This window comes from Fusarium solani (genome assembly GCF_023522795.1).
Source record: "Fusarium solani strain SB1 chromosome Unknown bctg00000000, whole genome shotgun sequence".
In the NCBI taxonomy this organism is placed as follows: Eukaryota; Fungi; Ascomycota; class Sordariomycetes; order Hypocreales; family Nectriaceae; genus Fusarium; species Fusarium solani.
This window is the reverse complement of record NW_027072157.1, coordinates 1,901,488-1,927,089: the sequence shown is the minus strand read 5'-3', so window position 1 is coordinate 1,927,089 and position 25,602 is coordinate 1,901,488. Positions and strand designations below refer to the sequence as shown.

At 54.2% G+C, this 25,602-nt stretch overlaps 9 protein-coding genes across 9 annotated transcripts; 4 read left to right on the top strand and 5 right to left on the bottom strand.

Annotated features, from left to right (window-relative positions):
- Positions 1-870: 870 nt before the first annotated feature.
- MRS44_000600 (uncharacterized protein) lies at positions 871-1,368 on the top strand (the record flags this gene model as incomplete). The annotated part of the gene is made up of 1 exon (XM_046280722.1): positions 871-1,368. One exon carries the CDS (start codon positions 871-873, stop codon positions 1,366-1,368), a length of 498 nt encoding a protein of 165 aa, XP_046139152.1.
- Positions 1,369-2,421: 1,053 nt separating this feature from the next.
- MRS44_000599 (uncharacterized protein) lies at positions 2,422-3,961 on the bottom strand (the record flags this gene model as incomplete). Its single annotated transcript, XM_046272539.2, has 5 exons — positions 2,422-2,790; positions 2,874-2,961; positions 3,136-3,489; positions 3,630-3,637; positions 3,950-3,961. 5 exons carry the CDS (start codon positions 3,959-3,961, stop codon positions 2,422-2,424), a joined length of 831 nt encoding a protein of 276 aa, XP_046139154.1.
- Positions 3,962-7,165: 3,204 nt separating this feature from the next.
- Positions 7,166-8,380, bottom strand: MRS44_000598 (uncharacterized protein; the record flags this gene model as incomplete). The annotated part of the gene is made up of 1 exon (XM_046267704.2): positions 7,166-8,380. The coding sequence occupies one exon, from the start codon at positions 8,378-8,380 to the stop codon at positions 7,166-7,168; it is 1,215 nt and encodes a 404-aa protein (XP_046139155.1).
- Positions 8,381-9,298: 918 nt separating this feature from the next.
- On the bottom strand, positions 9,299-9,858 carry MRS44_000597 (uncharacterized protein; the record flags this gene model as incomplete). Its single annotated transcript, XM_046267705.2, has 2 exons — positions 9,299-9,437; positions 9,488-9,858. 2 exons carry the CDS (start codon positions 9,856-9,858, stop codon positions 9,299-9,301), a joined length of 510 nt encoding a protein of 169 aa, XP_046139156.1.
- Positions 9,859-11,064: 1,206 nt separating this feature from the next.
- MRS44_000596 (60S ribosomal protein eL36) lies at positions 11,065-11,756 on the top strand (the record flags this gene model as incomplete). The annotated part of the gene is made up of 4 exons (XM_046275103.2): positions 11,065-11,121; positions 11,256-11,356; positions 11,541-11,622; positions 11,676-11,756. The coding sequence occupies 4 exons, from the start codon at positions 11,065-11,067 to the stop codon at positions 11,754-11,756; spliced, it is 321 nt and encodes a 106-aa protein (XP_046139157.1).
- A 459-nt stretch (positions 11,757-12,215) lies between these two features.
- Positions 12,216-13,811, bottom strand: MRS44_000595 (uncharacterized protein; the record flags this gene model as incomplete). The annotated part of the gene is made up of 2 exons (XM_046270447.1): positions 12,216-13,617; positions 13,675-13,811. The coding sequence occupies 2 exons, from the start codon at positions 13,809-13,811 to the stop codon at positions 12,216-12,218; spliced, it is 1,539 nt and encodes a 512-aa protein (XP_046139158.1).
- Positions 13,812-14,968: 1,157 nt separating this feature from the next.
- Positions 14,969-15,622, top strand: MRS44_000594 (uncharacterized protein; the record flags this gene model as incomplete). The annotated part of the gene is made up of 2 exons (XM_046267707.2): positions 14,969-15,400; positions 15,479-15,622. The coding sequence occupies 2 exons, from the start codon at positions 14,969-14,971 to the stop codon at positions 15,620-15,622; spliced, it is 576 nt and encodes a 191-aa protein (XP_046139159.1).
- Positions 15,623-15,978: 356 nt separating this feature from the next.
- MRS44_000593 (uncharacterized protein) lies at positions 15,979-19,165 on the bottom strand (the record flags this gene model as incomplete). The annotated part of the gene is made up of 4 exons (XM_046273480.1): positions 15,979-16,069; positions 16,126-18,752; positions 18,819-18,976; positions 19,048-19,165. 4 exons carry the CDS (start codon positions 19,163-19,165, stop codon positions 15,979-15,981), a joined length of 2,994 nt encoding a protein of 997 aa, XP_046139160.1.
- A 2,296-nt stretch (positions 19,166-21,461) lies between these two features.
- MRS44_000592 (uncharacterized protein) lies at positions 21,462-24,524 on the top strand (the record flags this gene model as incomplete). Its single annotated transcript, XM_065624116.1, has 8 exons — positions 21,462-22,217; positions 22,265-22,570; positions 22,632-22,832; positions 22,885-23,103; positions 23,152-23,255; positions 23,353-23,384; positions 23,518-23,658; positions 23,707-24,524. The coding sequence occupies 8 exons, from the start codon at positions 21,462-21,464 to the stop codon at positions 24,522-24,524; spliced, it is 2,577 nt and encodes an 858-aa protein (XP_065479833.1).
- Positions 24,525-25,602: the final 1,078 nt, after the last annotated feature.

Here is a 25,602-nt window from a genome sequence, read left to right as displayed (position 1 = left end):
CTACCCCCCAAGTCGAACGGCAGAGGTCGATCTCGACGAACGGCTGGTGATCCCCTCTATTACTACCTCGTCGTCAATCATAACCAAATCCCCCCTCCCCAATTCATCGCCCGTCTAAAACGGCCCAGTAAGAAAATAGTCCAATAAACAAAACACAACCATCCATATTCGGATCCGCAACGAGTCCAAAAAAGAACCCAACACCATCAAAAGCCTTTGGTCCGCCCGCCGCCCGCGCCGCGCAAATAGTCGTCGACTAAAAAGCCCGCCCCCCCAGATCGGAGACCGGGGGACCTGGCTTCGCTAGCTTCGCGACGGGTTCTCGCCGTGTGCAATTTCTCTCACAAGAGGTCATTTCTACAAAATCTTGGGGCGCCCCCCAGTTTACCGACTTCTCTCTCCTTTTCCCTCTCTCTCCTGTCTCCTCCATCCGTTGGAGAGCGACTGCCTTGAACTTTTTTGATACCCCGAGCGAGTCTTTTCCCTCTTTCTTTTGCTGCGCGCCATCCAGGATATACCAAGACGAGGAGATACAGGACATAGTACGATTGGGGCGACGCGAGTCATTGAGAGAGACCAAGAGGCGAGACCGAAGTCGAGGCCGTTAAACCGGACACGACCATCCATCGCTGGACGTTTTGAGCGCTACTTTACCAAATACGAATATCTCGAACCAACCGAGTCATCAATCCTTTTATAACACCTCGACTCAAACCACGACTCAAACTACCTACAAGACTACGAGTGAAATCGCTATAAACATCAATCATCAACTACTCGATTCATTATCATCAACATCATCCTCACACCAATAATCCTATCAACAATATCAGTAAAACAACGGGCATTGCTCACAAATACGAAAATAACATGGCTGGCTCACCAGAAACAAACGCCCTTCCTGTCATCAGGAACAACCCCCTCATGCCTCCCGCAAAGCAGGAGCGTATCCATATCTGGCGCACAGAGGTCGCCTCCGCCCTCTCGCTCCCTACGGCCCCGTCTCTCTCCTCGTCCCTCTCTTCATCCTCGGCCGCCACCCCGGATCCCGACCCGGACACATCCTTTGGCATGTCGCCGCCGTCACCAGCCACTTCGAGGTCCCGCAGCCTGTGGAAGCGCATCAGCTGGCGGTTCGGCCCCAAGAGACGCGCTGCTGCGAACGCGGCGGCGGCGGCTGCAGAACTACCTGAAGGCCGCACGGCTATGTACCGTGGGCTCGAGACTAGGGGACCCAGGGGACACGACGATATGGAAGAGGGAGGCATTCTGGAGAGAGATAGCGAAGGGGCCAACGGCTTGAGGGAGAAGCAAGAGAGGTTGATGCGGGCTGCGAGATTACTAGGCCACGGTCCCGAGAGGAACTGAGACATCTACAGCATCACGGTGGATTACGACCTACACACCGTTTTTCTTTGTTCACGAAAGGCCCGGCGCTGGTAATATTTCCTAATAGGCAACCGGGGTCATGTCGACATGTGTCATGATATAGCATTTATTCTTCATTAATCAATGTCCTTGCAGACAACACTAAACACCGAGACCGGTCCTCCACTGCCGGCTCCAACATTGCCATCTTTAGCCATCCCAGAGTCGCCGACTAATCGAGCCGTAGAGAATCGTCCCACCATTGCTGGTTGAATCGAGAACCTGTGCGAGACGATGGCCGGGTGTTTGTGACATGGGTCGAGGCAAGCAAGCTGAGCCGCCAGAATGATTCTTCGTCGGGGCCAGGTCGCAAGAGTCGCGAAACGCTCCGTCGTTCCTCTCGGGCGCCGTGTCAAGTCCGTGAACATGAATGTAGGGGGAATTTTTGGGGGGGTTTGCGGAGCATAGAAACATCAGGAAACAAAACATCTCCACTGTCTCTGCTCCGAGGGGACGTTTAGAAACGAGCCAATAGACATGAAGGGGCAAAAATGATACTCGGGGGGGGGGGGGGAACAACAACGACGTCAAGAGACAAGGAAACGGGTAACATGAGAAAGCCCTTGTTCATGACGATCCATCAAGACAGATATCGGGTATGAGGGACACAAATGTAGTTAGGTAAAAGGTGTGGAAAAGAAGCGACGGACGGATGAATGAAAGGGGGAGAGCTTTGCGATTTATCTGCCAGGTAAAAAAATAACCGTCATGGTGTTTGGCGGTCGATTTCCGAGTCCGACGGACGAACGAGATGAAGATTCCACGCCGTGCACTTTCCCTTGCCTGAACCAGACCCAATGATCCTCCCTCTCCCTCGCCATGAAAAAAAGCAACGCACTGCGCAAAAAAGAAGCCTCGTACTATCATCCAGCCCGCCCAAGACAGGCCCAGCTATCCGTGTGTCCGGGGCAGACAAGAGTAGCCGGGGCGAGAATACATCTCGGTTCCTATATGCCGAGACGCACGTGGTATCGAGGGGGTTTGGAAACAGATTTAAGAGGCGGCAGCGGGCGCAGGCTCCTCGGCCTTGGGCTCCTCAGCCTGCTCGGCGGGCTTGGCAGCCTCGCCCTCCTCCTTCTTGGGGGCGTCGGCACCAGCGGCCTCGCCCTCGGCGCTGTCGGACGAGGTCCAGAGGGTGAGGTTGTCGCGGAGGAGCTGCATGATCAGGGTGCTGTCGCGGTAAGACTCCTCAGACAGCGAGTCGAGCTCGGCAATGGCATCGTCGAAGGCCTGCTTCGCGAGGTGGCAAGCACGGTCGGGCGAGTTCAGGATCTCGTAGTAGAAGACGGAGAAGTTGAGAGCAAGACCCAGGCGGATGGGGTGAGTGGGAGTGAGCTCAGTCTGAGCGACGTCGGTAGCGCTCTGTGGTTGGGCACAATCAGTCAGCGGGGGGCACGAGGGGCCCGGATCTTGCGGCATGTGACGGTGGGGGGACTTAGCCTCACCTTGTAAGCCTCATGGGCAGCAGTAGCAGCACCCTTGCGCTTCTCGCCAGAGGCGAACTCAGCGAGGTAGCGGTGGTAGTCACCCTTCCTGCAGGCGGGGAAAGACCCTGGTCAGCTTCTGGACGCGAAAAATTGCAGTGTTGAGATATCGGAAGAGTCATGCGGGGAGGGGGGCGATGATGAGTGGTGGTTGATCCAGCACCCAAAAAAAAGGCGGGATGCGAGGGGCCTCAGGCCAGAGGCGGGGAAGATAAAAACGCACATCTTGTGGTAGAAGACCTTGGACTCGCCAGTGGCGGCGTTGGGGATGAGGAACTGATCCAAAACGTCGAGGACATCCTGGCAGACCTTCTCGAGCTCGGTCTCGATCTTGTTGCGGTACTCCTTGATGGTGGAGACGTGCTTGTCAGAGCCCTTGGACTCCTCCTTCTGCTCGATCGAGGAGATGATGCGCCACGAGGCACGGCGGGTGCCGACAACGTTCTTGTAGGCAACGCTGAGGAGGTTGCGCTCGTCGACGGTGAGCTCGCCGCCCAGCTTGGCCACCTCCTTCATGTAGGTGACCATCTCATCGTAGCGCTCGGCCTGCTCGCAGAGGCGGGCCAGGAAGGTCTTGCTGCAAAGTGGTAACACGTACGAGGTCAGCGATACGGCGTCTTTCTTTCGGTGGCATCAACTCGTCCCCAGCCGGGCTAGGCGACGAGGGGAGAGCGACGGGAGCGCCTGGGGAGGCGGCAGAGGGCCATCTGGACAAACCTTTCACGCTGCAGCACCAAAAAGTCAGCATCTTGAAACCGTCTTGACTAGGGAGATGGGAGGGGATGGAGATGGCGAGCAGGGGGGCAACCAGCGCCGCCCGAGGCCGCGGTGAAGAACCAGAAAAGGATCGCAAGCTGCATAGCCGATCGCCGCAGGCCAAGGATCGTGGATCGCGGGCTCGGGACGTCGTTGTGTTGACAGCGTCGATGTTTGGGCTCGACTGAGGGGTTGTGCGGGCTGAGGCGAGACCGACCAGGCGGAGAGGGAAAAGGGCACAACGGGAGGCAAGGAGGGGAGGGGAAGCGGATGATACTTACCTCGGTGGTCATGGTGAAAAGATTCGGGGGGTATTATTCGTGAAAAAGAGGAAGCGGTCGTGAGAGAGAAAAAGAGAGGGAGAGGTTGAGTGAGAAGATGGGAAATTTTGGAGGTTTGAGATTTGGGGGGTGCGCAAGTAGAATGAGGAGGGAGGGATGAGGATGGGCTGTGGATGTGGATGTGAGAGTGAGAGGTAGCGGGTGAGAAGAGGGACCTTGCCTGGCTGTGGAGGTGGGACGCAGGTCAGGCGTTGAGAACCGGCGCAGGTAAGGCAGGCATGTGCGAGTTTTAGGTGCGCGTCCCTATTTCGCGCATTGATTTTGGCAGCCCTGCCCGGCACCCTGCGGGGGATTCAGGGCTGCATCCGCTAATTTTTGGGGGGACCGACGCCTGGGCGAGGCGGGGTCCCCTCCAGCGGGCTCTGCGCGCGCAGCCCTCCAGCAAAGGGGTGTTGGTTTATTTTGGCACCCGGTTTTTCCAGACGGCCAAAAACAACTGTTAGCCTGCATCCTTAGTGCCGTCATAACCCAGTCACCGCTCTCATTCATTCACTACAGGGCGGTGATGTCTGCTGGGAGAAAAGGGGAAACAAGGGACGGGCCCCTCTCCCGCTGCAAAATTAACGACGGACTGGACGGGACCTGACGGAGTGCGCTAGGTTTCTTACAGTACTCTTGTTGGATGGATGGCTCAGGTTGCTACGCGGTACGGTGCGGTGCGGTGCGTGGCTTCGGTTCGGTGCGGCCTGCCAGGTGCCAGACGCCAGGTGCCAGAAGTTGGGTGCCAGGTGCCAGCTCAGGTCGGTAGAGCCACGTGAGCGCAAAAAAAGTGACGACGTTTCCATCTAAGTTCCATCTCGTTCACCCCTCTTCCATGGATCAAACAAACAAACGCTGTCGTCGTGCCCGGGCCACCTCAATCCCTCCAGTTCATTTCTCCTGAGGCCCAGCGCGCCCGCCATCACACCCGCCTAGTTGGAGATGCGCACGTGTCTGCCACCTCTCTGCCTCTGCCAGCGCCTACAGGAAATCAAGTCACTCGGACATCGATATGCATTCACCCTGAGGATGCCGCTTCTGATAGAGGTCCTAGGCCAGCCTCATTGGGGCTGAGAACGTGCTTGATGCCTTAGATTGGGTCTTCTGTCCTCTCGCCGCCACACACGACATCTCGCGCCCGCGCGGATGATGAGATATCCTTGGATGGCAGGCCTAGATACGTATCCGCCAATGCAGCCCAACACATGGCAACCTGTACCTACGCTTGGAGGTCCAAACGAAACAAAACCGCCCAGCATCCTTATTTGGCTCATTTACCTGCGAGCGCACGCGACACATGGTGACTGGCCGGGCTGAGCCTCTGGTAGGTATGAACTCATTTCTCGTCGTCGACAGCCTTGTATTAGCCGCCCGCACCAGTGTCTGAGGGCCAACCAGTCAACAACACTGTCCACTTCTGGTCTCGTCGCTTGGACGACTCGTCTTAATGATTGGGAACCACATCGAGACCGAGGTCGTTCGGTCATTGCTCGCAGCTTCAAGTCCAGGCATCGAGATGGGATTCGCTCGCTCACGATGCTAGCCCGCCCTGACAGCGGCTACTAGATATCCGTCCTTATTTTTCTCAAGATTGCTCTGCACTGCACCGCATCAAATCTCGAGATCTGCCCATCTCGCTCTCAATCATCCCTGCTGGCGTGTTTATTGACATTGGATGATTTGATTGCCCTTCCCTTGCCTTGCAACCCCGCCCAGGCCTGGTTGCCTGCCACACGTCTCGCTCGACACATTTGTCCTTGGCCGGGAAAATCCACGAACCTGGATGCGGGAACTGTGCGTTGCTGGACCACTGGCCGACATCCTGGCCTCCCATCGTTTCGCCTGCCTCTGTTCTCGTCCGTTTCAAGAGACTCTGGAGCCAGACTATAGTCGCGCATCTGTCAACTAGTCGCCTTCCATTGGACGCTACTCTCTTTCATCTGGAACGGCCGAGGGTATTCCTCTGGGTTCGCATCTTTTGCCTCTATCCCACCCATGTTGCCTCCGCCTGCCAACAGAACAGAAACGGTTTCGTTTCCTCTCTCTCTGTCCCCACAGACCCATCTGCAATCATCCGGAGCCACGTTCCACGACGGGCGCAGAAACCGGTTTCGCCTCATCCAGCTCAGACGTGTCTCTCTGCTTCTCGCTGCTCATACCCTCCGACTTGCCCCCGTGGCAACCCAAAAGCTCATCTCTCCAAAACACGCCTATTCAAGGCATAACAATGTTCCCGGGTGCTTTTCGGCCATGCCAGGCTAGACGTCGGGACCCTTATCATGGCATGGCCTGGAACTTTGACACAACCCCAGCCCAGCCCAGCTCATGTTCCTTTGGTGGAGCTCTCCGCTCGGTCTAGCCCGCCGGGCGTGGCCGGGGAGTCCAAGTGGGCAGCCAGGCCGAGTTCTGAGTTGGCATTCGGGGACTCGCAGGGTTCCGAACACGGGCCCATGATGCCATCTTCCGACCTACATGTACATGCGAGGCCGTGAGCGTGAGGGCGGTAGGTGCTGGCTCGGGAAAATCCCTCTCCGCCCATCTGGAAAATCTCTATTCTGTGTACCGTGTCTGAGACTGGCTTTGACTGGCCTTTGCAAGTGGACATTCCTAGACAACTTGACGATACCCTTGGGAGTTGAGGTTGTTCAACATAGACCCACTACCAATGGATGAGCTTATCTCGCTCACCGAGTGACAAGGTTTCCATAACCCCCATGCCCTTTCTGAGAGAGATTCATGCGGTGAAAGGAAGCCAGTCGTTAGCATGAACGATGTTGAGGTCTATCTGAGGCTCGTGTAGCCAGGAGTTGTACGATGAGACGCCAGCTGGGGGATGAGGGTGTTTTTCGAGTTCTCTGAAGACCCAGTTGTCAACTCATTCTCTATCCCCTTGATTCGACCCTCCTATTTTTCTCAACCTTGCGGTGTAGACTACCTTTCCCCGCTTGCGAGTCAAGGATGATGGAAAATTCCACTTCAGCCAAGAGTCTCTTGCAGAATATCTGGAAATTCTCCGATTGTCCCGTTGCCCTCCGGTCCTAACAGCACTTGACTACCAACGATAGTTGTATCGTTGTGACAACATCAATTAAGACTATATGATACATGATAGATCAGAGACTTTTTGCATACTATGAATAAACGCCTAGAAACTCCCCCAATAATGACTCAAGAATGCTAGAGCTCCTCCGTATCTGGGCCTTGGTACGGTCCTCTACCCCAGTCCGCAGGATCGCCTCCCGGCGCGCAAAGCCCCAGTCTCCAGAAATAGTCCCGGTGGGCAAAGAGGAGCTGCCACAGCTTGAATCTCGAGGGGAAGCCATCCGCCTGCACCGACTTTTCCGAATCTGCTGGCATGCTTCTGACGTGGAGCAGGCGGCGCAAAGCTGACCAGACAGAATCGTCTGCCCCGGCAATGCATGCTGGATCGTTGTCCCCGACGCAGAGGTGAATGTCGGCCTCGGATGGAGAAAGTTGCAGTTTGGCGATATATATCTCGCCTGCGTGTGACTTGTAGCCCCATTCGCCCAGGGGGAGTAGAGGGACGGGGTCTTCCTTGTGAGTAACCCGTCTGTAGTCGCGTTCTTCAAGATTCTCGCGACCGTCTAGCTGGAAGACCTCGTCTACGAAACGAGCGAGCCCGTCATTCCCAACTCGAGGCTCGCCAAACGTTGTAGCGATCACATCGTCCCAGCCCAGGGACACCTTGAGCTCCAGCGCCGCAAGACAGGCAACGGCACCTCCAAGGCTATGCCCGACGAGTTGAATCGGGTATGATGGATACTGAGTCTTTAACTGCCGAAGCTGCGGGAGGACAAGACGCCTGGCGTTCTTCCAAGAGTCGAGGAAGCCCATGTGTACAGTGCAGTTGGTACACTCATGTTCTGGCTTCTCGGGGGGCTCTTCGTCACCGTCGCCGGGAGCCGGATATGGCACGTACTCTTGAGGCACAGTGCTCAAGTCGACTATGGTGTTTGTGATGCTGTAAGTGCCCCGGAAAGCCACCACGATAGCGGGCTGGCCTGCAGTGTAGGCATCGCTATCTTCTCGCTGCCGCACGCCATGGTCGACAGCTATGTAGCCGCAGCTGTCGCCGAGAAGAGGGCCAGTGTTCCATGTGGTGACGAGGGACAAACTTGGGAAGTCGCTGCAGCGGGACACGCACTCAAAGGGCTTCCTGACGCCAGTGGTGCCGATACAGTAGGAAATGTCGACAAGGCGAGAGAGGCGCTCTAGTGTTGCAAAGAGAGATACTGATATGCTTCTGGGTGTGGCTGTTTGCGAAGTCGCAGTAGGGCCGTGCTGAGGTGGTATCTGAAGGGCGAGGACCAGGGTTGTGATGGTGAGCTGCAAGGCAAAGAGCCTCGTAGAGGCGATAGATTTCAGCCGCATGGTGAATTGAGGTGTATGACGAGTTCAGCCGTAGCAGAGTAAGATGTGGCGCGGCGTTCACTCAGGCATGTGTCGAGAGTCGAGGTTTGGATTCCAAAAGGTAGGTAGTCAAGATTGGATGACGGCGCGTTTCCCAGAGACAGGCCTATTCTCAGCAGAGGCTCGTTGAAAGCTGAGATAGAGGAGAGATGCAGGTCGCCTTTTGTTGGGGAGGGCAAAGCTCGAGGCTGGGCCCCAATGGAATGACGATCTAGATCAAGTGAGGTAACTTTCAAGGTCCAGACGGGACGTTCCAGTGCCAGCGCCAGGCCTCAAGATCCGGCCTCAATTGTCCAAGGTCCCGTGAGGGCGTTGACTCGTTGAGGTCATACGGCAGACGTCGGACAAGAGGTACTTGGCCCGGGGCGGCGAATGCGAGCGGCCGAGGAGGTACCCTCCGTCCCTGGTCCTGACAAACGGAGGAGAGAAGAGTGGTCTGGCGCTGCCTGGGGTGCATGATTTCAGCGGCTGGGAGGTGATTTGGGCTGCTGTGAGTGGCTGGGACGCACCTGCACTACCCCAGATTTCCAGTGGGGACCCACTCTTTCCTAGCGCGTGGACGGCATCTGGAGCTGACAGGACGGTCTCTTCTCTTTCGCTCAACTGTCATTCACACGCTTGTTCTGGTCATTGACAGTGGTTGGTGATGAGGATTTCTCTTGTGAGTTCTATTATTAAGTTGCTGAATCTATCGAGTCTCATACTGAACTGGCCAGTAAGGCTGTTACTGGCGCTTCTTTCTCCCACGTGTTGTTTGTCCCGTCTGTTCCACTCTCATGCTTCCTTCTAACAATCTTACGCGTTGTACAAATGACACCGTCACTCGCCCTCTTGAACAAACATGAGATCACGAGATCTCAACTCTCGGAGCACATCGGCTTAAGACGGCGGTGTCTTCCTCACAGGGTTGAGGCTGGTGAACAATGCCCGATGGTCCGTCGAGTTGCTTGTACAGCTGCCTGATCTCCCGCACTTGAGCGAGATTATGGCACTGCCACCGGCCTCCCATTGTGCAGTTCTATGCCCAGAGTTAGCACTCGATACAGGGTTCAAAGAGACATTACTTACCCGTCAGAGCCATCGCAAACCTTCTCCATCATCCAGAGCTTCTGGTCATCGTCGTCCCACAGGAACTCGACAGCCGTGTTGTCACACGCATACCGCGGAGAGCCCGGGCTGCTGACGACCTTGGACGACGAGTTCTTGTGGCATGGCGTCTTGACCTTGGTATCCTCGTCCTCAAAGTTAAAGTCAAAGGCCGAGAGCGTCTTGCCGCCGTCCTTGGACTGACCCTTGAAGTTGAGGATGTGGTAGGCGTCGGGGAGCACGCACGAGTTGGTCTCGTCGGCTTCTAGAAGAACGAGGCCTGGCGGGACGGTGTAGGCGTGGGCTGCCCAGGTCGTTGGCAGGGCGGATAGGATGAGAAGTCCGAGATGCATGGTTGGTAAGGGAGTTGTATTGGTGGTTATGAAGTATTTGGATGGAGGGGCGGGAGGATCGAGATAGCGGCTCAAGTGAGATGGATGGAATAATACAGCAGAGAGAAAGTTGCGAGTCAAGACGAGGTCAATTATAAGTTTGCCGGACTCGCAATATGGAGACAACGACGTCAGTCTCCCCTAACCTTACCGAACACGCGGCCGTGGAAACACGAAAACCGGGCCATAGTTTACTGGTAAACTCGCGCCGTCAAGCAAATGCCCCTCGCCGATCCCGCTGCAACCGCCAGGAGTAACAGTTCCAGATGTCCACTCGTGAAAGGGACGGGACCGGAGGCGAGGATCCGAGGGAACGACCGGCGATGCAGTCATTGGCCGCCGATCCCGTTTCATGTCGTCGGAGGATTGACGTGTATGTACGTCCATGCGCCAACGACAGTAAACAGCGGATAGATATTCTTGGACTCTCGCGCGAGGTTGTTCCCGTCTTGTGAGACAGGAATAGAAACGTGATTGATAATGCAAGCGGGTTTGCCTGTGTACCGAGGCCTCCTTTCAAGAGTGTTTGGTCATTCCTGGTTTCACTCGAGATTGTAATGGACACTGAACCTTGAGGGCTAGAGTGTAGATCGTAATGTGCGCATGATTCTTGCATTATCCCTTATGCTGGTGGTTCACAGCCACCTTTTTAACGGGAGAGGATGGATGTTTTGGAGATACTGTCACCTCGGGTATTGCGACTGTTTCCTCGTATTCGCCAGGCTTGCCATCTGGGAATAGAGAATGCTGTGGAGAGGACAGGTAGTTCTAGATGCTCGGTTCAACCTGGCATAGGAAGTTTTCCTCAATTAAGCCAGATAGGTATTGACAAATCGTGAAGGTGCCTACAAAGACAATTCATCTCACCACGAATAGGTGTGCTCACCATCAACATCAATAATCTCAAGCAAACTCGACCTTGCCCATCATGAGATACATCCACTGAGATCCACCTCACGAGCTGAGCTGTGGTCCTCTTACTCTGTGGGTCAAAGGCGCTTCTCGACCACGCACAAAACCTCGAACCCTCCAGCACGTGACCCACAAGCGGAAAATAATCCACCCCAGTCTTTCGCACAACCACCAAAACTTTTTTTTCGCGAGATCCCCTCCTTCTTCCCTCCCTTCTCGACAACCACCCTCAGCCTCACTAACCCATCCAGCACAATGGCCGCTGAAGCCCCCGCGAGAACTGGTCTGGCCGTCGGCCTCAACAAGGGCCACGTACGTCGTCTCCCTGTCACAGTCTCACCTCGTGGAGGATCTCTGCTGCTTCGCCACGGATGAGAGAGTGTCGACTTCTCCCCGAAATAGCAGACGATGGACGCTGACATTTTGCGCCTTTTGCGGATCTACAGAAAACCACCCCCCGTGTCGTCAAGCCCCGTGTCTCCCGGACCAAGGGTCACCTGAGCAAGCGCACCGCTTTCGTCCGTGAGGTCGTCAAGGAGGTTGCTGGGTAAGTCACTTTTTCTTTGCGGATATGATGGAAGAGGATTGGGAATGGATGCAAGAGGGGGACAGATGGGAAAGGCATTGCTGCCATTGGGGAAATTTTTCCATTGGGCTCTGTCTACTCTGTCTTGACGATTGGAAATTGGGTCTCTATCTCTGACAACAGTTCGCTAACCACCACCTCACAGTCTTGCCCCCTACGAGCGCCGAGTCATTGAGTTGCTCCGAAACAGCAAGGACAAGCGTGCCCGTAAGCTCGCCAAGAAGAGAGTACGTCGACCCGACACACACAACACCATATCCAAACTAACACATGACAACAGCTCGGTACCTTCGGCCGTGCCAAGAAGAAGGTCGACGAGCTCCAGCGCGTCATCGCCGAGGCTCGCCGCGCGGGTCACTAAATCGTCTAATCTGATTTTTGGGAATCTGGCACCAAAGGGGTTCGCATGGATTGGCGTGGTCACGATTTGATCGATTAAAAAATGAAACGGCTTTGATGCTCCGTGGCAGGGATTTAGCTGCGGCTCACCGGAATACCAATACTCTGAAGACATTTTATGGCGTTATGACAATGCCATGCTCCCTATCTACTGCAACGTGACTGTATGCTTTCTCTTGTGACGCTTTGTTCCATGAGCCCAAATATGTACAACTGTATCGCTGTAACATGGATCAATCCCCAGTAGAATGGCTCGACAATGTCAATGACTGGATAAGAGCAGTCTAGCAGAGACAGTAGAGATACAATACGCTTGGGGTTTCGTCCAACCAAACATAAAAAATAATGTTAACCAACGCCGCCTGTGACCCTTGAATGCATGCCATCAAGACTACTTCTTCCAATAACTCTCAAACACCGTCTATTTCTTTCCCAGCTTCAGCCACTTGGGTATCTTCTTGGCGATCTTGTCTCCCGTTCCTTCGCCAGCCTCAGCTCTTGATGGCCGAGCCACGGCCGGCCCGTCGTCCTTGCTATCTGGAGCCTCCACGGGCTCAGGTATCTTGACTTGCTGTCCCTGTTGTGCAACATTGGCTTTGAGGAAGGGCTGCTTTCGCACAGCTAGAGGTACAGCGTCATCCCACACCAGGTTGATGAGGATGCGTCCCGTCAGCTTGTAGGACTTGATAAGCTCATTGCCGGGATTGGAGTTGTCCTTAATAACAGTCTTGGTCCCTGGTAGAACCAAGTGGAAGGGCTGGCCATCATGAGCCATGACATGTCGGACAGCGTCGTAGAGGAATCGGCCCGTGTCGGCTGGGCCAACCTGCCAGTCACTGCTGGTGTTATCCGGAAAACGGACCTTGACGAGGACGAATTTGATGGCAGCGATCTTGGCTGCTTCGGCCGCGGCCTTGTCCTCGAGTTCTCGATCCGAGAGTAGTCGCCTGTTTCTCGAGTCCTCCTGCAGGCGGGCTTGGTGAAGCTGAGCATGAGCAACAGTGGGAGTAAAGTCGGCCTCGCTGGATGGGGCGAGAGCTGCCGCAGGAGTTGAGCCTGAAGGTGCAAGGAAGACATTCACAGGCTCTAGAGGGTCTCTTTGCTGGGAGGATTCCACATCCATCTTGTCCTCTTCTGCAGGTTTATCGTCTGCGGCGCTGGTTTCCTCTTGCTGGTTACGACTCGAGTCCTGTTCTGGTTCCGGGTTGGGGTCTGCCATGGGAGTGTCTTCGGGCTCCTGGGCTTGTGGCTCTGCTTCCTTCTTTGTCTCTGCTGGTTCCTTTTCATTTTCTGCGGCTCCTGATGCCTCTGGTTCCTGAGCCTCCTCTTCTGTTTCCTTGAAGTACTTGCTTATCTCGGACATGGCATCGAACAAGGTCTGATCCGTCTTCCGATAGGTCAACCTAATAAGAACACTGCCAGAGTTGTATCCAAGCTGCGACAATGTCTTTTGGAAGTCGGCAAACGAAGATAGCTCACGACCCATAATATTGAGAACGGGAATCTCGTAGTATAGTTGTCCGCCACCGCTTCCTGTACCGCTGGATGTCTGGGCGACGCCACGGGCGGTGATGTTGATGTTCTTGCCATTGCTCGCCTTGCCACTCTCGAACTGGCGTAGCACCTTCCAGAGGGTGAGGTCGCTGGGGAACTTCTGGATCAACCGGCCGCCGGGGATTTCGCGACCTTCGGGGGGCGGGACTTGGAGACCGACTTGGATGGCGGAGGGTGTTTTGGATTTCAGGACGAGCTCGAGCTTTGCGCCGGGGATGAGACCAGAGGTGCGGAAGGGGACAGATAGGTCCACCTGCTTTTGGCGGTGCCTGGGAGGAGATATGATTAGTACGGCCTCGAAGGAAAAGTAAAACAAGGGAACTCACTTGACAAGATACTTGTCGCTAGAGAGGCCGAGCTTCCTGCAGGCCTCCTCCAGGACATCGGTCAAGTACGTGCCGGGTGTGACTTTGACCGTCGCCCGCCGCAGGTCGGTGGCTATCACCACGACGTGGGAGGCCATGGTCTAAAGAGAGGCTTGGGCTGAAGAAGAGGTTGATAATAGAGGCCTATGGTTCGAGGTCGAGGACGCGGGGAGAGTTGAGCTTTAGCTGCCAGGCGGTGATGTAAGCAGTTAGGTAGAGAGCAAAGGCCAGAGTAATGGCGGGGTACGTGCAGTCTGGGGGGGAGCACAACCACCTAGGCAGCTGAGCCAGGCAACCACGGGTGATGTATTGGACTATTTCTACCAGGAAGGGTTGAGGGGAGGGTTCGATTTTGTTCGATTTTATGGACAGTTGACTGGAAGCTTCTATCACTACAGTACAGTACATGTGTGTCAATCACTTTGGTGTTGGGGATGCCCGCTGTAACCTCTGCCGCTAGCAGGGAACGGGAACTATCAGTGAGGTTACAGTCATGGATACTGATTGAGTCGCGTATACAAAGGGCATATGCTCGTACTTGACCGACTTAGTAGGCGCAAATTAAGCATACACATATTTTTATATACGTATAAGATACAAAATCAACTTGAATACTCAAACAAGTGCCTAGGTATTCGATCTCCTTCTGGAACTTCAAGTTGTCTTCTCGCTGCGTTAAGTGAGAGGCATTACATAAGCCACAGTTGAGCCTCAGCGCCACACCTCCCAGGCTGCCCCAGCCAACGTGGATTTTCCCGGCCGCGCCAGACGTGTTTGCCTTGCAGCCAGCCAGCCCGCCCAGCCTGGCAAGTGTGTGCAGTACGTACCTTTAGTTACGCCTTGAAGCTCTGGGGGAGCTTCAACCATCTGCTCTCGCAACTCCATCAACTCGACGTCGACGATACAACCGGAACCGCGAAATACGCCAGCACCTGTAATTAGCGACTTTTCAGGCCTGCAGCGTCCCCCGAGGAACTTGTTCTTGCGTTCTCTTTGACAAGACCGTCGTGATTGACGCTGCCTTGTCCTGTTGACTTGTCCGACCTCGCATCTCCCATCTCCCATCCATCATCTACAGCGTCAGAAGCCACCATGGTACGTCGATATCGATTGCTCGAACCTCTATCTGTCCCGTCAAGCTAACCATAATGCTCCCATCAGTCGTCTCCCTTCTCGATAAGTTCGTCCATCTCGCCCGCCCTCGAAAGCTCACCCAACTAACCCTCCCCTCCCAGACGGCGGCGCCTGCGTCGCCATGGTCGGCAAGGACTGTGTCGCCATCGCCTGCGATCTCCGCCTCGGTCTCCAGGCCCTCACCGTCTCCAACAACTTCCCCAAGATCTTCCAGTACGGCGACGTCTTCCTCGGCCTGACCGGCCTGGCCACCGACGTCAACACCGTCAGCGACCTCTTCCGCTACAAGACCAACATGTACCGCCTGCGTGAGGAGCGCGCCATCGCCCCCCGCACCTTTGCCAACCTCGTCTCGTCGTCCCTCTACGAGCGCCGCTTCGGTCCCTACTTTGTCTCTCCCGTCGTCGCCGGCCTCGACCCCAAGACCGGCAAGCCATTCATCTGCGGCTTCGACAGCATCGGCTGCATCGACTTTGCCAAGGACTTTATCGTCTCGGGAACCGCTTCAGAGCAGCTCTTTGGCATGTGTGAGGGTCTCTGGGAGCCTGATATGGTGCGTATCACGATGGGGACATGTTCCTCGACGAACACTGGCCGTATGCCACGAAACAATGCTAACACCGCTTCTTAGGAACCCGATGCCCTCTTCGAGACCATCTCCCAGTCGCTGCTCAACGCCGTTGACCGTGACGCTCTATCCGGTTGGGGCGCACACGTTTACATTATTGAGAAGGACAAGGTCACCAAGCGATTACTAAAGGGCCGACAGGACTAGAGCGGCGTTTTCAGAAAGGAAAGGCCTGGGAATGTAGAGCGGGGGACAGAATGGTGGTTCATGTATCTTGTATGAATAGATACTCGGTCGATACAACCGCTGGGTAATGAGTGCATCAGCACGCCGAGCAAGCAAGCAGCCACTGATCCTCCTGTGCAGGCGTTGCTGTGTTACATGGCCGTGCATGCATCTGGACGAATCGTTGCCTATAATCCGAGTTTACGAATTTCTTTATCAAAGGCCATTACGGCCATCTAGGTCTATCTCAGCTTTTTTGAGCTGTTACCATATGGTACACGCAGATTCTAGTAAACTTCTAGCCTGAGCCAGATCCCCAATCTCTACTGTATCCTTCTCTATTGCTCCTTCTTTTCCTTGAGAGACGTGTCGGTTGTCGTCTGCACAAAGAACTGTCGCTCAACGGCCTTGAGCACTTCATCAAGGAGTCTGGAGATGGTCAGCAACTATTATGAGGCTTGAAGCGGGAGCAGAGATCAACTTACATAACGGGGGCACTGATGATAATGACCGCCTTCCACTCCATCACGTTCAGGGGGAGAATAGAGAACAGTGACTGGAGGAAGGGGACGTAGAGGAGAGCAAAGTGCAGGGCCATGGACAAGGCAATGGCATACACAAGCATCATGTTCTTCCACAGAGGAAGAGTAAGAAGAGACTCGCTCGATGACAGGGCGTTCATGGCGTTGAACATCTCGATGACGACCAGGATCGACAGGGAAACGGTCGACGCGGCCTTGGCCATGTCGTCAGAGAACATCTGGCACCCAATCTCGGGGAAGTCGGCCGAGCAGTGGTGGAAACGAGACAGCTGGCGGAAGGTAATCTGAGGACCCTCGGGGTTATACATGAACCACCAAGCGTAGCCCGCAACCGTGGCGAGACCGACATAGGTGCCGATGATGAGATACCGGCAGAAGAGCCATCCGCCAATCAGGGCTTCGTCTCGCTTGCGAGGTCGGCGCTTCATGATGTCGTTGTCGGGAGGGTTGAAGGACAGGGCCGTGGCGGGAAGACCATCGGTGACCAGGTTAACCCACAGAAGCTGGACGGGAACAAGAGCCTCGGGCATGCCGAGAGCAGCCGTCAGGAAGATGGAAACCACCTCGCCAATGTTGGAAGAGATCAAGTAGCGGATGAACTGCTGGGTGTTGTTGTAGATGGAGCGGCCTTCCTCAATGGCAACCTCGATAGTGGCAAAGTTGCTGTCAGCGAGGACCATGTCGGCAGCCAGCTTAGAGACATCAGTTCCGGAGCCCATGGCAACACCAATATCAGCCTTCTTGAGAGCAGGGGCGTCGTTGACACCATCACCAGTCATAGCAACAACCTCACCCAGGGACTGGAGCAGGTCAACGAGACGCGACTTGTGACCAGGCTCCACACGAGAGAATAGAGATGCCCGCTTAGCTGCCTCAAGCTGCTCATTGGGAGAAAGCTGATCAAACTCGCGGCCAGTGTAGCTCTTTCCAGTGAGGTCCTCGTGTTGGGTGAAGACGCCAATCTGTCGGCAGATACTCTCGGCAGTGTTGCGGTTGTCTCCAGTGATAACAATGACACGAATACCGGCATCCTTGCATCGCTGGATAGCGCGAGGAACCTCCTCTCGAGGAGGATCAAGCATACCAACAAGTCCAAGGAAGGTCATGTTCTGCTCAAGCTGGGCGTACTGTTCGGTGGTTGTAGCGGACTGAAGAAGAGGAGTCTCGGGGACATTGTCGATGCTGGCCAAGGCAATAACTCGGAGGCCATTGTTACCATATCGCACAACCTCGCTCATCAAGCGCTCATAAACCTTCTTGCTAAGAGGTGCCTTGTTGCCACCAGGACCAAGAAGAGTCTGTGTGCAGCGTTCGATGACGGATTCAGGAGCGCCCTTGACCAGTAGCTTCTTCTCGTTGCCGTTGCGAACCAAGACTGACATGCTCTTTCGATCACGGGAGAACTCATACGTAGCAAGCCGGGGCAGGGTCTTTTCGTATACCGAGCTGGCGTAGTGAACGCAGTCCTCAGGGCGAGTATCAGCCGGAGCGCAAGGTCCAATCTTCTCAACCAAAACTCTCAGAGCACCCTCAGTGGGTTCACCAACGCTCGTAAAGGTGGCAGTCCGGGAATCATAGGCAAGCTGAGCATCGTTGCAAATAGCGGCGACCTCGGTCATTTGGCGGAGGGTGGCAGAAGAGTTGTGGAGGTCATGGACAACCTCACCATTCGACTTGATGGCTCCTCGAGGGGCAAAGGTAGTACCCTCAACATCCAACTCGGTAAGATCGCTGCCGTCCTCGTTGAGGTACACAACCTTGCTGACGCTCATCTGGTTAGTGGTCAGAGTACCAGTCTTGTCGGAGCAGATGACGCTGCAGCTTCCCAGGGTCTCGACAGAAGGAAGACTTCGAACCACGGCGTTCTTAGCGGCCATCTTTCTAGTTCCAAGAGCGAGGCAGGTGGTGATGACGACGGCAAGACCCTCAGGAATAGCAGCAACACCAAGAGAAACAGCAATCTTCAAGTAGTAGATGGCGCCCTTGGTCCAGCTTCCGTGGCTGGGGTCCTTGAAGTTGGGGATGTTGATAAGCCAGACCAGAATGCAAATGACGGTAATGACCTTGGCCAGGTTGTCGCCAAAGTCGTTGAGCTTCTGCTTCAAGGGAGTCGGCTCTGAGATCTGAGCAGTGATGCTCTCGTGAATATCTCCGATAGCGGTGTTGGGACCCGTCAAAACAACGACAGCTCTCGCGCGACCAGTGACAACGGTAGTTCCAGAGAACAGCATGTTTGTCTGATCCTGCAAAACAGCCTTTTCGTCTCCGACAACGGTACTGGCGCGCTTTCCGACACTCTCGCTCTCTCCGGTGAGCACAGCCTGATCAACAGCGAAACTATTGCTCTCGATGGCGACAACTCGGCAGTCGGCGGGAATACGGTCGCCAATGGACACGGTGACAATGTCGCCAGGCACCAGCTCGTCGGCCTTGACTCGGGAAACATGACCACCATTTCGCACCACATTGGCCTCGTTGGCCGAGTATTCTTGCAAGGCAGCGATGGCCTTTTCCGCGCTGCTCTCTTGGGAGACTCCGACGACACCATTGAGAATGAGGATAGTGAGAATCTGAGGGTATCAAGCTGGTCAGCGCCATGTCCTGGGCAATATCAGAGATCTTGGTGGAGGACTCACAACTACAGGATCAACGAAGGCGCTCCAACCCTCTTCTTGATCAAAGAGGGCCAAGACGAAGGAGACGGCGGCGGAACCCAATAGAATAATAACAAGCTGATCTTTGAATTGTTCGAGGATAAGCTCCCACAGAGGAGTCGGGGGTTCATCTGGAATAGCTGCACAAAAGTTAGATTACAGTCAAGGCCGGTAGCGGGGCTGTCGCGGGGGGGCCAAGAGGTCAACGTACAGTTGCGCCCATGTTTCTTGCGAAGTTCATCAACTTGCGCGTCGCTCAAACCATTGGTCCGGTCGACGTCAAAGTTGGCGAGGACATCGTCGACAGGGCGGGCGAAGGCGCTCTCCATGGTTGCAGGCAGCGCGCGAGGCGAGCGCACGAGACGAGGCTTCACGGAGATGGGCGAGCAGATGTCTAGCGATTTGCGACAAAGGAGAGAACTCGATGGGGGTTGGGGGACGAGGCTCTAGAGCGAAAGAAGAGGAAAAAGAAGCAGAAAGAAAAGAACCACCGAAGAAGTCTAGTCAAGGAAAAAGAGAGAAAAGACACGAGGCAGTACCGGAGGTAATCACGGGCGTGTCATGGCAATGGATGGAACCTAAGGGTAGATTTGTCACGACGGGAAAGGCAAAGACAAGGCAAGGCGATCGAGAAAGGACCCACGCACGTGGCAACCACCAAGTACCTCACGAATGGAAGAAATGGATGGGGGGAGGAATAGTATTGGGGACAGACAGGATCTGAATCGCGGGCATGTCCATGCCTTTTCCGCTTTCGTCTGCCCCGAAGCTCTTCGCCTGCCAAAAAGTCCAACGTGTTCGTTTGTCCGGCCACGGCCACGGCTTTCGGACAGTCGGCCAGCACAACCCCCCCACACCCCCGGCGGACGCTTTCTGCCTAGCCCGGTCCTCGATGATGGATCGCTCGTCCACTGGAGACCCCTGGAAAGCCACTGAGGTTTCCCCTGGAACCCCCAAAGCCTGGTCCTCGCCTCAGGGGTCCATCAGCGTCCACTTTGCCCCTCTCCGGCCTAGCTCCTCTTTGCACCGCCACGATGCCGAGCCGGCCTGGCTTACACAAAGACACGAGACTTGCGCTCGAGTCGACGTGTGCCAAGTTGAGGATTGCCGGGCAGTCCGTCCTCGCCAATTGATGATGAAGTTGGCGATGGAGAAGAGGGTCAGTGGGGAGGCCAAGAGGAGATGTTGTTTTGCAGCTGCAATCATCAATCGAGTTCCAGAGAGTATCTCCAGTCATCAAGATTCCACATCTTGTTGTAGGTACCTCGAGATAGCACGGCCATTATGCATGTATCCAAATCACTAGTACCTAGGTACCTAGTACGTGCTACTCCTGTCAGTGTCAGCCATGAGCTTGATGAGACATCAACTGGAGTCATGATAACTGCTTTTCAGACCAATGTCCCACCAGAACTTCAAAAATGGCCACTCTTTGTTTTATTTGGTGTATAACTCATAGCCAAATCCTGGTATAGAGGTAACTAGCATCAAATGTTTGCCATATCAACAAGTAAGTTCGAGCATGAACGAAACAACATGGCCCAAGACAACGGACGAGTAACGAGGCAATCCGCCTCATGACGCCAACTGTTTATTTATGCGACCGACGCCTCAAAGCTTCTAGCTATGTTTGCGTGAAACATCATCCTCAGGTACCTCAATGACCTCAAGTTACATACGTTCCAACAATCATGATATCGACCATCCTTCGAGTTTCATCCCCAGCCTCCTCGATTCCCGACACACGGCTCATAAAATCTTGACAATGGATGTCTCGGATCAATTGTCATTTAGGGAAAGGACGCGGTCCGAGTCAAGCACAAGGCTTCTCAGCCGCCTGTTCACATGGCTTGTCCGCCCATGCTCATGTGAAAGCCACTGCAAGCCATGAAGCTATGTTTATTTATTGCCGATTAAGCCTCTATGCAAGATACTCGCCATATTTGCGCTCTCGCACACGACATTGGATGTCGTGACTGCGGTTCTTTGATAACTCAGTAGGCATTTGGCTCTTTTGATACCGTCACCTTGCATCATGCCTTGAAGCATTTGTGATGTCAGATTCAGTACGCCTTCTCGCCTTTCATCTGCAAGGCCATCATAGGTGACGCCTTCGTTTCACCGCTTCGAATCGTGATACTTTGGCTTCTTTGCACCGGCGCTGTGCGAGCCTCAGAGACCTGGAACTTTGGGAGGTGAGTTGCAGCCGTGCCGTCGTCGCTGTGTAAGACATTCTAGCTGCAAAGACTTGACAGTCTCGGGCAACCGAAGGCGCGGTGAAAGATGATCTCGATTTCCGTTCAAAGTCCCTTCCCTGGCTCTTTTTGAAGAGCCCAGAGAAGGGGCGTTTTGGAGAGTTCGGCCTCTTTCCACTTTATCACTTCCTTCCCTTGGCTGGATATCTATCTGCGGTCGCGACTGCTCCTTTGCAGCTCTACCAGATCTTCTTTGCGAGTTTGGGCTTCACCGTGACATTCGCGATCATCTACTTGTTTCTCATCATCCATCACTGCAGCTATGATTTGAGAGCTTGCCTATGCTCGGCCTTGTTGAGCGCTATTTTGGTTTCTTGGGATCGCAACATTGCTCCGTTTCTTGGACTCTGCCGCCTAGTCGCTCTCCAGCATGGCTTCCGCCGATCCTCAGAGCTCGCCCTCTGGTATCACTCCAAATATTGACAGTTCTCAACAGCCTAGTTGGCCAACAACCGGTCTTCCGGTCTTATCACGAGATGAGAGCCCCTGGGAAGAGCTCGGGAAGGCTTTCGACATCGATCTTAGCCCGGATAACATACGCAGCGATGACAGAGACGCATCTGATGATTTGAATAAGCTCAGCATTCGAGATATACCCAAGGAAAGGGCAGCGGACTCGCAGCCGATGCGATGCTCAGCGCCCCCTGGTGATTATGATCACCTCTCCGTGAATCCCCTGCCAAAGCTACCATTCCGCAAATGGGTGAAATCTCTCAAGCGACGAAACAGCCTGAGTGAGGGAGGAGAAACATATACCGGTGATGAGAGATGCAAATATCCCGAGCCTAGCAACCCATTCCGACGTGTCATCCATCGCAGATTCAGGCATCGATTTCCGTCTTCGGGATCCTCCTTGGGCTTCATAACTGCTGTACAGAGCGCCAGTACGAGCCTTATTACCGCGAGCGCTGCAGTACCCTCGCGTCGGCGCCATGGCCGGTCGCGTGCAGAGCGCAGCAGTCGAGCTTCGCTTTCTACTCCTCGAGTTTCTAAGGACGTTGGGCCGTTGGAGAGAGCTGAGGAGGATTTAACCGCAACTCAGCGTGCATTCGAGCGTCGACAGATCTTGGAGGAGCTCATCAGCACAGAGGAGAATTACATTGGCGACATCCGTTTCCTTATGAATGTGAGCCTTGAATTCTTGAAATGACTAGGGCTAGCTGACCATATCAGACCTACGTCAATATGCTTGCTGCTCTTCCTTCCCTGTCTAAGCAGCTACGATCATCGACTAATCGAAATTTGCACTACATTCTTCAGCTACACGACGAAATCTTGGGTGACCTTCACCGCGTGGTCCCCTTCTCCGAGTATTCTCAATTTGACCACCCCGTGCTCAGCAAAAGCGGCCGAAATCGATCACGGGGTTTGGACACGCTCCCTGAGTGTGGTGTCAACCTACAAGCACTCCATAATGTACCTGGGATGCTCACTGACCCCCAGGTTGCGGCGGAAGTTGCCAAGGTTTTCAGCAAAAAGGTACAGATTCCATGACCTTGCTCCATCAGCGCTGAAGTCAGTGTGCTAACTTCACAATGAGACTCACGAATTCTTCATTTATAAAGAGTACGGGGCAAAGTTCGAGATGATGAGAAGAGATATTGCAGCGGCACACGAAGGTTTCCCTGAATGGGAGGTTCACCAAAAAGGGGTCGAGGCTCTAGGCTTCTCCGTTGGATCCCCCAAGGGTCAGGAGGGCGGGTCTAACAAGGCCCTCACCGTTAATGACCTTCTTATCAAGGTATGTCAACCCCCTTTCAATGAGTCCAAGCACCCTGACATTTCGACTTCAGCCTATCCAGAGAATCTGCAGATATCCCCTCCTGTTTGCAGAACTTCTCAAGCACACACCAGTACTTGACTGTCCGAACTCCCACATGGAGGTTGAAACAGCCTTGGCGAGGCTTCGGGAAGCAACAATTGAGATCAACAACTCGGCCACGAACCAAGACATGAAAACGACACTAGAGAAGACTTGGCTATTACAGGATCGTCTGGTTTTCCCCGACAGGGTATGATTCACAGAAATCTATCAAGTGTGGATTCTAATGGTTCGACAGAGGCTTGATGCGGATTCAAAGAATCAGATTCGTGCCTTTGGCCACATCCAGTTGTGCGGCGCACTTCATGTTTGTTGGGAGACTGAGGCCGGAGTCGAGGGCCAGTATATGATCTGCTTGTTGTACAAAGATGTCCTCTGCCTTGCTTCAGGGGAAGTCTGATCGGATATACACAATTTTGGCCTGCATTGATCTACGCAGTGCAAAGGTTGAGGATGTCGACAAAGGAGGAGGTAAGAACCGTTATGGATAAACACAGACTGGCATCTGACATATCTTTTTTTCAGGCTTGCGATGTCACTTGGCTCCATTCTTGGAAGCTGGTCTTTGAAGGTCAGCACGAGTTGTATGAGCTGGTCATGACAGCTTGCAGTCCAAATGAAGAGACTGAATGGCGAGATCGATTACAACAAGGTCGAGATTTAGAGCAATCGGAGAAACCATCAGTGCTATACAGCTTCCTCTCCTTTGACCCGAAGAGCTTGGGTGCCATCTTTAGACGACCAGGTGCGTACTCTTGTCGCTTTGCCGTGGGCTACTAACTCACTCTTGTAGGCACAATGGCTCGGAGTGCTTCTGTCAATCGAGCGACTACCGCCATCCCACATTCAGCACAAGTCCATGTCATTCTAAAAAACACAAGCCTCGTCAAGTCGACAACCAATACCACAGGGCCGGTACCAATTCTTGGCCGCTCACATTCGTTGGTATCATCGAAGCCAAGGATCCCGGTGCTTGCACCGCCCCGAAGCGAAAGAGCTCGGCTTGAGGTTCTCCTAGAGGACGTCTGGAGCCAAAACATCATTCCATTTCCTGACACGATGAGCATCGCCCGTAATGAGCAGCTGATGCGTCGGTCAGCATCGACAATGATGAGAAAGCTAAGCATGGCAAACATGGCCAAGAGATCGGGAAGCATCTCACGCAGAGGAAGTGAAGATGTTGCGAGCGAGGGACTCACCCGACAAACTAGCAAGTCAAGTGCGAGCTCGTTTGGCGTTTTCGATGTGGATGGGAGTTGGCACTCGAATTCTACAAAGTGCTCCACGTTACCTGAGGCTACGGAGATGAACATGGAGGAAAGCCATGTTGCTGACGCCAGATCCTCAATGCAAAAGCTCACGATCTCATCTAGCCCTCGGGATGCAGATTTGGTTGAAGCGACTTCAGACACTATGGGTGACGATTTGAAAAAAGAATCAGCTATACAATCGTCGACGACCAGTTCTCGGAAAGCAGAAGCATCACCCAGTACAAAGGAGAATACACGTCCGCCAGCCAGTATTCCAGTGCGATCCAAAAGCAGTCGGTGGACTAGAGGGAGCACCCAGGACGACAAGAAAGGGCATGGCTTCCGCAGATTTTTCGGGTGAAGCCTTTATTGTAGGGTTTGGCAACGGGGGTTATGAGCCAAAGTTGAAGAATGATGATGGTGATTGGTGGGTGGCGAGACGATTCAATTGGATTATTACCGAGTGTATTGACAGAAGCGGCTCTTCAACGGTTACAATATGTTCAAGAAGCCCAGAGGTTTTATCGAAATGATAGAGCATACACATAGGGCGTGCTACTTGGCATCACATGTGACATGTTGGAGTTGGATGGATCTGGTATTTGGACGACATGATGGGTCTTGAATTAGCTACGGGGAACAGCGACGCGGACAATGACATTGAGGTCTGGGTGACCATGATGTGAGGGTCCAAATATCAGGCACTGGGCTCTGGAGGAGAATGGTGCCATCATCAGGTTGGCATCAGGTTGATACGTAAGCAGGTAGCCAAGGTGAGGTTTGCCAAGGCAACGGAAAGCCGCAGGTAACATACGTACCTGGCGTAGAAAGCGGAAGAAGAAAAGCTGAGGGGGCTTGGGTGAGGGGCCAATGCAGCCAACGCTGAGGGGAGAAATCTCCAGGCTCACGCGGGGCACGCGATGGATCGACGAGGTTGAAATGAGGCGTCTTGTGCTGCACTGTGCGGTACCACGGTGAGAAAGGACCTTGGTGAACCTGAACTTGAAGCTTCCAAGTTGGCTCAAGACAAGGTGACGTACATGGTGGGTTCAGCATGCAGGAACGTCTGAGGAAGGCGGGCAAATTCCAACCAGGCAGGCAGCGGGAAGGCGCGTGATGATTGGCTGTGGGGCAGCTCCTCGCGGCTTTTTGCGGGGACTTTACTCTCTGAGTGCCCCGCGGCTCGGTACGTACCCGCCCACTGTGATGCTCTGGAGCACGGCTATGACGTAGGAAGCTTCCGAATCAGCAAACAGAGGAAGCTACACTCGTCACTGCTCCTCACACCGAGCTTCTTTTTAAGCCATAACATTCTCCCTCATCTTTCTCCTGCTTCTCTCCTTCTCTTCATCATCCTCACGATTTCTACACTCTTCATTACCAACAACAACAATACCCAATCACCACTAGCGATCTCATCCTTCTGTCACGCGACATCC